At 36.1% G+C, this 12,339-nt stretch overlaps 1 protein-coding gene across 2 annotated transcripts; it reads right to left on the bottom strand.

Moving 5' to 3' along the window:
• Positions 1 to 817: 817 nt before the first annotated feature.
• LOC131013293 (plant intracellular Ras-group-related LRR protein 6-like) lies at positions 818 to 10,770 on the bottom strand. 2 transcript variants are annotated; one of them, XM_057941362.1, is made up of 21 exons: positions 10,541 to 10,770; positions 10,363 to 10,426; positions 10,122 to 10,258; positions 9,947 to 10,033; positions 9,642 to 9,717; positions 8,775 to 8,849; positions 8,592 to 8,661; positions 8,420 to 8,497; positions 8,250 to 8,310; positions 8,054 to 8,132; positions 7,776 to 7,866; positions 7,086 to 7,146; positions 6,947 to 7,014; positions 6,623 to 6,693; positions 6,327 to 6,464; positions 6,003 to 6,107; positions 5,293 to 5,417; positions 5,118 to 5,214; positions 3,555 to 3,629; positions 3,183 to 3,238; positions 818 to 1,167 (listed from the first exon to the last, which is right to left on the bottom strand). In XM_057941362.1, the coding sequence occupies exons 1-21, from the start codon at positions 10,663 to 10,665 to the stop codon at positions 1,092 to 1,094; spliced, it is 1,815 nt and encodes a 604-aa protein (XP_057797345.1). In that variant the 5' UTR covers positions 10,666 to 10,770; the 3' UTR covers positions 818 to 1,091. The 2 variants fall into 2 exon arrangements, 1 of the variants encoding a protein (XP_057797345.1); XR_009097626.1 differs by lacking the exons at positions 818 to 1,167; positions 3,183 to 3,238 and having other exon boundaries at positions 3,551 to 3,629; positions 5,118 to 5,204; positions 10,541 to 10,711.
• Positions 10,771 to 12,339: the final 1,569 nt, after the last annotated feature.

Consider the following 12,339-nt stretch of genomic DNA (forward strand, 5'->3'; position numbering starts at 1 on the left):
CGATATTATCATGATAAAGAAAACATAATACAAAATCAAATCAACAAAATTCGAAAATAATCGCATAAAACTCATAAAAATTCGTATTCTTAGAATGAAGCTTCTAATTAGTCGAATAATGGGAGTACTTCACAGTGGAAAAATGAAGCTACAATTTAATTTTTCATTTAAGAAAAAATAAGAGCTTCAAAATAAGCTCATATACAATAAAACAAAATAGAATCAACACAATTCAAAAATAATCGGATAAAAATAGAATAATACGTAACCTTTGAATGGAGTTTCTATGTAGTCAAATAATGATACTACACAATGAAAGATTAAAGCTACAATTTAATTTTTCATTTAAGATCAATGAAGAGCTTCAAAACAAGCTCAGAATTCGTGGGGAAGAAAATGGACAAAGAAAACCCAAAAGTCTCTATTTGATCTCCACCAAAAAAGGAATTCGAAAAATCGCGCCCAGAAGTACAAATGTGTCAGTGTTGCCGAAACACTCGGCCACAAAAATTGCCGAATTCTGATGCCGAGACTTATCTATTCCCAAGAACGTAATGAGTGATAGACGGGAGAATTTGACGGTGTTAACTATTAGTTGCAAAAGAAAAATAACAATTCATAAAGTTAGCTTTGCCACGTGTCGCGCATCCGAGGTGGGAGTGCTGGAGACCTTGGTGAAGGGTAGAATTTACCGACAAGAACAGCTAATAGTAACTCTCTAATGTCGTGGAAATCTGCAAGCTTTATACGGATATCAAAACAACAACCAAATCAGCTCTGATGTATATTTTCCACAGCACGAATCATACTTGACTCATAGATAAAAGAGTATCTAGTAGGAATGTGAATATAATACTTGAATACATGACAACAACACATTTAGGCGATGGAAACCGCAAGGCGAAGCAATGAGTTAAAAACTTAACTGGGATACAATTCCAGCTTGATGAAATGCTTTGATACAATAGACAATACTAATTTATACATAACACACCAACGGGAACATGAGTGATATTAAGAGTTTATGCTACTCAGCTCGTCAACGGGAACCGCAAGTTCGCCACTGTCGTCATGGAGGAAATACGAACCTGTTACTGCTGGACAATTCTATCCTTTAAATAGCTCAGGATCGCTTTTGTTCCACGGTCCAAAATTGGCCTTCGAATACTGCATAAGGAGTTGAGAATAGACATTATTCAAATGAGCAGTCTATGCTGTCTAATATCTTCAAGCTTGTTAGAGATGTTTTCTAAATATGGGGTACAATTTATAGAGGCACTGTGAAAGTGTCACGTTACATAACATACCACAAGGTTATCAAGCTAGGTTCGTGTAAGTTTTTCTGTTATTTTAGCAGTTGTCCCCCATTTTATTTAGGGTAAATATCACTTTATATCCCAACGTATTAACGAATATGTCCTATCGTTTGAATAAGTGCAAAAAAGTACCCAACGTATGCAAATTTTATCATTTTTGTCCCGTAAAAATTTCCGTCGACGGAACAGTGACATGGCTTTTATGGCCCCAAAAAAAAAAAAAAAAAAAAAAAAATTACACATCATTAACTTTAACTCAAATGACTAATTAGAAGAAGAAAAAAAAGTTGACGGGAAGAGATAGAAGAACACACAAAGTTCCTCTAACTTCAAATTTTATCTAAGCTGAGGGGATTTGATGAGTCAAGAGAGGGGCTGGAGTTTGTGGATGTTGCCGACGGGTGACTGGGGAGGAATGGCGCCGGGAGAGCTGGCTTTGAGCCTTTGAGGGGGAGCAGTATGCCATTGGACGAAGTGAAAGGAGAAAGGGATGGCGCCGTCGCTGGTCATAGCCGGCGGCGAATTTGCAACGGCGGCGGTGGTGTGTTGTTGCGCTGGAATTTTCGAAGACAAATGGCGGAAAGAGTTCGAACTTCAAATTTGGGAAAATTAGAGGGTTGTATTCTTCTCGCTGCCCGAAAACTTAAAGTTTTTTTAATTTGTTAAATAGTCATTTGACTTAAAGTTAATGATGTGTAATTTTATTTCTTTCTTTTTTTTAGTTTTTTGGGCCATAAAAGCCATGTCACTGTTCCATCTATCCACGTCATTGTTCCCTTAACGGAAAATTTTTACGGGACAAAAAAAAATCATACGTTGGGTACTTGTTCGCACTTATCCGAACGATGGAACATATTCGTTAAAACGCTAATACATTGGAATATAAAGTGATATTTACCCTTTTATTTATACTAGCAAAAAGAACGTATGTTGTACGTGTAATTAATATTATTTTATTTGATAATCTATTATTTTAGAAAATCTATTAATTCATTACTTTTATTAGATAATTTATTGAATGGATATATTTATCTATAAGCCTTATCAATAGCTATAGATATATATCACATAAATTAAGTGTAATATCTATGAATTAATATATTCTTATAAATACTCCCTCCGTCCCTAAAATAACTTCCTCTTTTTCCATTTTGGGACGTCCCCCAAATATCTTCCTCTTTCTTTTTTTCCATTTTTGGAAACATACCCCACCACTAATAATACTTTATTTATTCTTACTTTTCACTTTTCACCACTCCCAATACTAATTATAACACTTTTCACAACTTCCAATAATAATTATATCATTTTTTCTCCACTATAAATACACTTTACAACTTTTTATTAAAACCCGTGCCGTCCCCAAAGAGGAAGCCATTTCAGGGACGGAGGGAGTATATAATATGTAAAATAACTTTAAAATAAAATATTTAATAGGGGTAAAATAGGCAATCCACAAGTTGTGTCTTAGGATGCCTTAGGCTATTTTTCTATTAGTATATATAGATCTTACATACATTTGTAGTTTTCCTCTCTCAGAAAATAAATCTGGCAGCACCATAATTGCTTAGGCTTACTATGTTCTTCATATGCCACAATCTTTTTACAAATATTTTTCAACTATAATTTATTATTTTCATCATATATCATTCAAGTTCATTTTTCTTCGATTTTCTCTTTCTAGCAAAAAAAATCTCTCTAGCTTATAAGCTCAATTATTCAAACACTTTGACAACTTATAAACTCTTAAAAATTACTACTCCATCTTATAAGCTCCAAGAGCTAATAAGCTCTTTAAAATAAACTTAGCCAAACACCCTCTTAGTAAGAACATTAAATTCCATAAGTTCAAGAAAAGATGTGTACCTTCTCAATGGGTTTCCATCAACTTTTAAAACCTGCAGACTGGGTTCTAGCAAACCCTGCATTATCAAATTTCAAGCAAACAATTAGCGCGAGCACACGTAAAAACACATAAGGGGAAAAAAAAACTTTTTGCATGGAAGAGGTAAAGTGGGCAACAACACTAAACATATTTAATCATGTAGCAGGGTTTTTAAATTCCCTCCCTGTTTTTCAAAAGATGAAAGTCGTAACACGAGGAAACCAATAACTTTAACTAATGAGCATATAGACGACAACACCAACTTATGTTGGAATAGAACTACGAACATGGAGATAGCTATTCATCAACTGATGGGAGCACTAAAAAAAGACGGAAGAAATTTCTGAACCAACCAGATTTGGTGGAAGAGAAGAAATATTGTTGTCTGATAGGTTAAGCTCTATAAGAGAAGAAAGATCCTTGATGCTCTGCAAGAAAATAAACATTGCAGTCAGTATGACTAAATGGACTCAATAAAAGTATAATGAAACATTAAATCCCTAGGCTATATTCTGTTAAAAATAGGTGGAGTGGAATGAACCTAAAAGTGTTAACCATAAGAAAGTATTATTACTCAAAAGCATAAGAAAGTATTATTACTCATTAGCCTTTGATATGCAGTACTTGATTGGAGGCAGATCATGTTACAATCCATCAAAATAACTTTTAGCATTTGGTACTTTATTGCTTTAATTTCTCAACTGCATACAGGTGCCAGGATGTAGCTGTAATTTGTAAATCAGATTGATCCCTTCTCTGCAGATTCTTTTTAATTTATTTTATTGGCAGAGAACTAAAGTTCTATTTTTAACGATTTCTGTCATTACAGATGACTAGGTAAAAAGAGCTTCTTCTGCTTCCTTTTCTTTTATAATTGGAGGTAATAAGAGTTTTTACTTCTTTTGAGTTGGAGGTAAAAGTGCTTAACAAATAATTAAAATTGAGTTTTCATAATAGTTCCGTTTACATGTAATGAGGAGTCATTTTAAGTGGGTAGAGGTTCAAGTGTATTTTTCCGACAACCACTTCAGTTTTATCACCGCCCAATTTCAAGTTACTGTTGTAACTACAAAAATTATAAAGGTTGTGCTTTTGGTGCAAAGATTTTTCAATCATGTTAGACCAAGAACATGTAAAAGTCATGTATTAGATGTAATTATCCCTTAACAATTGAGTTTTTTATAATCGTTCCCGTTTACATTGAATGATGCGAAACCAACCAATGTCCCATATTAATTGATAGAATAAGAATATTTAAAAATAGCAACAAAATCTTTCATTCGAGGAATTACCAAAGGGAAATAAGATTAATTAAATCATTTGATTCATTTATTAATTTATAGTGGTGTATTTCAAAAAAAATTGTACTAGTTATGATTTGATTAGCTTATTTTAGGAATAGATTTTGTTCTTATGTTATTATAAGTAAGTAGAGTAAATCATAGAGGTTTGGTTGATGGAGCGAATTTATTGAGCAATTGGGGTTCATGATGGTCAGGCTGTCAGGTCTGACGGGAAATCCTGGGGGCAAGGTAGGGATCCCAATGTCATGTTATTTTCTTCTTATTTGTATTTTGTTTTCATTTAGCTCATCAATAAACTATCAAGATTATCCCCAAAAATAATCACTTCATTACTCTTTGAAAGATTCTCATTTTATCATTAATTGACCTACTAGCTCAATTTGCACTTTAGACGCACAATCATTGCATGCATACAACAGGCCCACAAGCTTTCAAGAATAATTCGATGCCAAAAAACCCATCATCATTCAGTTGATAAGGGAGAGATCAAATGCATCAAAAATAGAATTCAAGCGGAAATGGAGAACTAATTTGCAACAATATCTATAAGTTTCAAACTTATAAATGTGTATGTGTGCGTGTGGTTGAGGGAGAGAGAGAGAGTGAGAGTACCTCTGGAATTGATTGCATGGAGTTCTGGCTCAAGTCCAGTATATGTAACTGCTGTAAACACATTATTTCCAAAGGAAAAACTGGTATCTGCATCCGCCTGCCCCGTCATGTGGTAAGTGCCAACAATTTTTACGTTCACAAGAAGGAACTAATGGAACCTATCTCTAAAACAAACCTCAGGTAAAGTTCCTCCAGATCCGGTAAGCTCGAAAATGCTGGGTTTTCTGGAAGTGCACCAGCAGCACCACTTAGATCCAGAATCCGGAGCTTGGATACTGCTCGAAAGCCGTCTGAGGGGATCTGTTCAACAATAAATAAAGGGTCATAAGTGATAAGTGAATCTAATGAGGTAAGCAGTTACATAACAACATAAAAGGTTACACAAGAAAATCCTGACAAGAAATAGTTGCTCCTGTCTCAGCTTCTTTTACATTTCAGGAAACTACAAAGAACACTAGGGAAAATGACAGACCTAATACAAGCTACTAAGCTTCTCTGAAAACAACTAGTTTAGTAAGTAGAAAATCATAACCTGCCACACCGAGGAGGCTACCTTCAAGATATTCTTTATTTCATCTTTAGTCCTAGATTCTTCCTAATTAACAAATTCATCAGATGGATTGACAAACAATACCAAAGATGAAGAACCATGGATGGTATTTACTGACTGAAGTAGGCCATTGGTGATTTAGCTTAAAAATGTTGAAGTATGAATATTTTATAGGCTAAAGCATATTTAACATGACAAGATTAACCAAATATAGTGTGCATATAAAAAACACTGTCTTTGACATAAAACAAGATGAGTTGAAGCATAATGAGAAAAAACCAATTAACCAAAACAGAATTATGGAACTGTAAAGACTCTGTATAAAATCTGTTCACCTTTTGGAGTGGATTACCATCCAGTTTCAAGCACAAAAGTCTAGGAAGAGAAGCTAAAACCGTAGTAGGCCACTCTTTTATCTTGTTCTTGGTCAGAATCAGAACCTGCAAGTAAAATGTGTTTGGTCAATGATATTCCAATCTTAGCACTTACTACATGTCCAGTCATTACATCTCTGAACCAATAGAGACACAAAATAAGACTTAAGAATAATATACAAATGGGGTGCCACAACTTAGAGAAGATGCAGTCTTTTTCCTTTTCCGCCAGGACCTCCACTCGGGTCTATGTTTGCAAAACAATGCAATCTATCTAACTTTTACCTCAATGGAGACACAAGATCCAAGCTCAAAGGGTAACTCTTCTATTGAATTTCCTGTAAGATTGACTTTCGTAATATCACTTGACTTCAAAATTTCTGATGGCACAGCACTCAAACTTAACCCAGCTAATGAGAGTTCCTGAAAAGTAATAATGTTGCAAATCTTTGATTTCAATTACCAGAATCACAATTTTAGAAGGGCCAGCAGCACATTAACTATGTCCTGATGCTTGTGTATGACAGCACTAAATATCAACTTGGGATATCATTACCTATACTATGGAGTATGGAGATTACCTTTGAAGTCAGAGATGACTGAGCAGCCAGTGCAAAAGGGTCCTGTTTCACAGCTGAGGGTGCTGCAGACTCTACATACAAAAATGATATAAATATTTAGACATAAATAGGCCAGGTTGCAGCAGGTTAATAGGAAATACAATAGGCATAATGCAGCATTTCAAGTTGGAAATCATTCGAAATTTGTGGATCTGTATCTCTGTATTCAGCTAGAAAATCTATTATGTACACGGAAAAAGTTACTATTTTTGTGGGTGTCCGTTTGTATAGTTCTACTCATGCAAATAACATTTGGCCTCAACAACAACCATGAACCAACTTCACCTTCATCTTTTGGGAGTCTACTTCGAAGATACTTCAACAGAGCAGTTGTAGGTCCATTTACCAGTGAGCTGAATGAGAATAAGTTCTTTAGTCAAAACCTAAACCAATAGGACTAAATCAGAACAGAAGCAATTCTGACCTCCGAAGTGTTCTCAATGGATTACCAGCGAGTAAAAGTTTCCGCAGTGTTATCATCAAGCCTAGATTTGACACCATAGATCATGTTAGCTCATCATATGCATGTACGCGTGTATAAATGGATCTGAAACTATGAAAGATATTTACACAATTCCCAACAAAACTTGTAAAACTACTTTTGAATCAAAAGTACAGTATGAGTTTCAGCTAAGCTGGGGGCAGATGCAGGATAAAATAAGAAATCACATCAAACATTCTGTTAAATCACTAATAACTCAACTTAATTTCAGAATGTTTTAAGTGTCAGGAATTACTATTAGCAGCATATGCATCCTCACAACATTGAGTGCCCCTTCATCATCGAAACTTCCTCACTTTTCTTCCAAAATTGAATAAAAGGGCTTTCACAACCCACCTTGAAAGACAGCATCCAACATGAAAGTGGAGGGATAAACAACACAGCATAATATAATTCTAGACTAGCTGGAAAAGATTAAATCAGTCATCAGGGTTTGAGCTGGACTCTGTAGTTTTCTAACTCTCCCAATGAAATAGGTATCTCATGAAGATATATCATAGTAACAAGCAGTAGCAGATGTCCTACTCAGACAGATCCACGGACAAGATAAAGATGCTACCAACATTTGCAAGGCACAACAAGAAAGGGTGCAAAATATCAACAAAACCTTACCAATCTCAGAAGGCAAACCAGACAGTGAATTATTTGACAGGTCAAGAACTGAGAGGTGCAAACTGCAAGCCTCCACAGGATATTCTTTCAACTGCATCCAGAAAGAGACAATTGACAGAAACTGGAACAGTTAATAAAGTTAATACTTGGCATTTTCATGATCAAAGAATTTATAATCTGACTAAACCCAATCAAGCAGTGATACAGGGGAGGGTCACATCTGAGATTTCATAGAAACTTATGGTTCAGAAACTTTAATTGTAATTTGGGGCAACAACCTGGTTTGACTGCAGATCAAATGTCCCCAGCTGAGTCAGTGATCCAATTTCCACAGGCAACGAAGACAATGCATTGTTCCTATAAAAAGATACAAAGCCAAGAAAAAAGATGATAAGTTATACTTAGATACAAATTGCAGCCTAGGGATAGCCTTGAATCCCAATTGAATCATATGTGGCAAGCAATTGAGCCAACCCTAAATATAACTCTATAAGGGAAGAGCAGCCCTTTATTGATGACGGAATCGAGGAAATTCCTGCAGAATATAGAAGCATAATTACGCATTAACATGGCAACTAGAATTCAGATGATAAAAAGAAAGCAAAGAAAAACGCAATAGACAATATGAAAATGAAATTGCTCACTGTTTTGGTGAAGGTCCAACCTAATTACACGTGCAAGGCATCCAATACTCTCCGGGAGGCTGGTGAGTAGATTTTTAGCTTCAAGAAGTAAAAAGTAGAAAAACTTGAGTACTTTAACGAATGGCAAGAAACCAGATAACAGAGAAGTTTGAGACTGAGCACAAGATAGTACATGCGTTGAGTTCCATAAGCATAGGGCACGATGCAATCAATTTATGTGACAGCTCAACTAGCTTATTTCCCTGCCAAACAGATGATTAAGATGACATCCAGAGTTATTAATCTTAATTGACACATGAGGAGAAGGGGAGCACATAGTAGATCCATGACATAATCTGGGTATTGTTCTCAGTACCTCTACATCCAACTTCGTTAATTTTGAACAATTTGCCAGCTCTTCCGGCAAGCTGGAAATTATATTGTTTGATGCCTTTGAGACAATAAACAAAAATAGAAAAGCAAATGATGTAAGGAAATGGACCAAGATTTGTATAAAAAAAATAAATCTTGAGGTTAATAGGGATATTTGACAAAGAGAAGCTAGTGAAGGTGCTGAAATGGGAAGGTCCTCCTTAACTAAACGTAGCTCAGGCATTATATACATTAATAAAAGGCTGAAATTGTAAAATATAATAGCTAGTTCGATATGTCAGACCGATAATAAAGCAAAGCATATATAAGGCCAGATTTCAAGTTCAAGACCTCATAAGACCTCGATGGAACTCTAATCAAGTTGGCCATCCTAAAATGTAACTAGCAGTAGGTGCATATGGTAACATATCAAAGCAATTGCAAAATCCCATACCAAATTGGAGTTATTTGAATATTAAGGGCTTCAGTGGCAACAGCAAAATGCACCTTGTGTGCTTAATATGCTGTGCAATTAGCAAGGAACTCTGTTGGATAAATAAAGAGTTAAAGATACAAAAGACCAATTTATTTCTGTCTAGCCACAATCATTCGACGTCAGTGCTAGTAAAATGCTAATTGGTGATCAACTCATTAAAGAACAGTGGCAGTGCCAAATGGAATGAAAATATTCCAGATTGGCTCACGAGCATTGTTAGTTCGGATATCGAACAGAATTTAGAGCTTGATTTTCCTTCATAAAAGCTTGCATGTTAATTAATAACAAACTAAAAAACATTCCCCATCCAATGTCCAAAAGAAGAAACATCATAATATGGAGTACGTGTACAAAAATAATACGCATAAAAAGCACCTTCAGTTCTGACAAATTTGTGCAATGCCCTAGGGAACTAGGAAGAGAGCTAAGCCGGTTATTCGAACAGTCAAACCTGCATAGTAAAGTATGCATCAAGCATGGTGCTGTAGAAATCACAAGCACAAACATGACCACGTTCATGTGTGAACAGTTTCGTATTCTGATGGCCATCACATATATGACAAAGAAGAAAGGAGGGAATAATGAAAGAGAAAATAATTATGGTTGTTATATTGGCGGGAAAACACTAAAAAATCAGCTTTCTTACAAAAGTTCAAGGATACGAGGAAAAACGCACATACTTCACCAGAGAAGCAGCCGATCCAATTTCTTCTGGTATTTCCATTATCGAATTAGATGTCACGTCTAATGACTTAAGCATCTGAAGCCTGCAAATCAAGATCAAATTCTGTTCTCAGCTGAAGCATAGTTGATCCCAAATAGTTGCATAGTTAAAAAAGGGCAATAAAATCATACTCTCCAATAGCAGCAGGGAGGTGCGTAAGCTTATTATGACTTAGATTCAGCACTACTAACGAAGTCAAATTTCTCAAATCTTCCTTCAGCAATTCAATATCATTATGAGCTAGAATAAGCTTCTGCAGCTCCACAGTCTGCAAGTACGCCATAAGACAAATAAATCGCGCCGCGACCAATGTCAAGACTATCGTCTCTACAAAGACGACATGGGAAAATGTGAAAATCCACGAGCGATTACCTCCCACCACTTCTCATCTCCACCGACCGCATCCAAAATTTTGTAAACCTCATCCGGTACTTCTCTGCAATCAGCAACCGTAACACGCAAAATGTGTGGGGGGGAATCGATTACATTCAGTAACAAAATGCAGTAAGATCGAAAATGAAAGTTGGAAATTCGGAAATCGAGGGCTGACTTGAGAGAGCGGTTTGAAAGGTTGAGCGAACCGGAAGAACGCGCAGCTTTCAGAACTCGGTCCATGGCAGCTCGATCCATGGCGGCTTGATTGATTACGGATTTACGATCTCTTCGGAGTTCCATATCGAATCAGTTAAATGAGACGAAATGAAGAAAGTATATTTGATAGCAAAACTCTGTTCTTTGTAAGAAATTGGAGATTGAGAATACCTTTTACGGGACTCACACGCTTTTACACTTTAGCGACTAACGCTTTTAATCGCGTCTTCTTCCTTTGTTTTAATTAGAAAAATAGAAATTTTAAGACTAGGACACGTCGATCCTCATTATTAGGGTGTGTTTGTTTTTTATTCCTGTAAATAAAGAAATACTATAATAAAGTATAAATATAAGTATCACTTTTATCTCAAGAACACATTTTTTTATACTATGTTATTTGTTTTAAATAATAATATATTTATTCTTTTTTATAAGATGATATAAAATTATTTTTTTTAATTTAATAGAGTTTTATATAAAAAGGAAAAAAGAAAAAACCCTTGAAGGCACAAGAAAGCAAACTTAGGGCCCGAGACTCGAAAAGAGCTCGTAAAACAAAAACATCAACGCATAGGACATCTTAAGTCAAAAGACAACACTTGGAACAAAATCAATAAGGAAAATCCTTGTTGAAATGAAAGTCGTCCAACTCCATTTCATCCGACCAACGGCCGTGCGCGATATTGTTCATAGCACGCATAGCACTATTGTTGCTATGATCAACCACAAAGTCCGTCGGCTTATATCCCTGTTCCTCCGCATTTCTTAGACGACCTTTTATGTAATCTACCGGATTCGGATTCAGTGGCACGCGCGAACGTTCCATACCCTTTTTAGGATGACCCGGTCCACGCTTAGGTGGAACTTGCTCAACGAGCAATTCCATCCCTTGACTAACCTGCGCCTCGAGCCTGCTAATACGATTAGCAATATCCTCTTGATCCGGAATGATCCCCTGAGACTCCGCCCTATCCTTCAAATCAGGAGTAGGGTCCTTCTCCCGTTGTGTATTCATGGCAGCTGCTTTCTGAACCTCATCAATATCCTCCGACTGCATATTTGGAGAAGTAACAACCTCTTCCCCATGCTGACCTTTGCTGCTCCCGGAGTCTTCATCTCCTATGAAAGTCGTAGCTCCCTTACCAGCCGACAAATCATGTCGCTTAGTGATGCAATGATCCTCCTGAAAATCATCAGCCCCATCCGCATTCAGACGCTCCGCACTAACCTCCCCAATTTCGTTTAGAGACATATCGGGAGACTCAACAACAAAGTTTTCGTCCACCCTGTCACTATCTGTTTCGGCCACCTTCTCATCATCTTTATGAAACACGCCGTAACGGTTTTCCAATCCAATCGGCGGAAGATCACTATCCTTGACAAGGTTTGATAGATGATATGATAATAAAATTATAACACTCTCGTTGACCTTTAGATATAAAATATTTTGCTCAAGAAAAAATATGTTGCTAGAAATTTTATACCACATACATACTTGAATGTTTTATTACATCAAAACAAATGAGAGATAAAATAATAAATAAAGATCGTTCCTTATAGTCCCCATGGGGACACCAAGCGATGCGACCTCCTGTGTGTGAACAGTGAAATCCTGGGTCCAAACCCTACGACTTTCCCTCCCCAACTCTCCAAGTCAAAAAAAAAAGATCATTTCTTATACCTCAAAGTAAACACATAAATATTAATCATTTTATCACACAGATAGTATCAATACTGAATTAGATAATGCCTTTGCCA

Source organism: Salvia miltiorrhiza, chromosome 2 (assembly GCF_028751815.1).
Source record: "Salvia miltiorrhiza cultivar Shanhuang (shh) chromosome 2, IMPLAD_Smil_shh, whole genome shotgun sequence".
Classification (NCBI taxonomy): Eukaryota; Viridiplantae; Streptophyta; class Magnoliopsida; order Lamiales; family Lamiaceae; genus Salvia; species Salvia miltiorrhiza.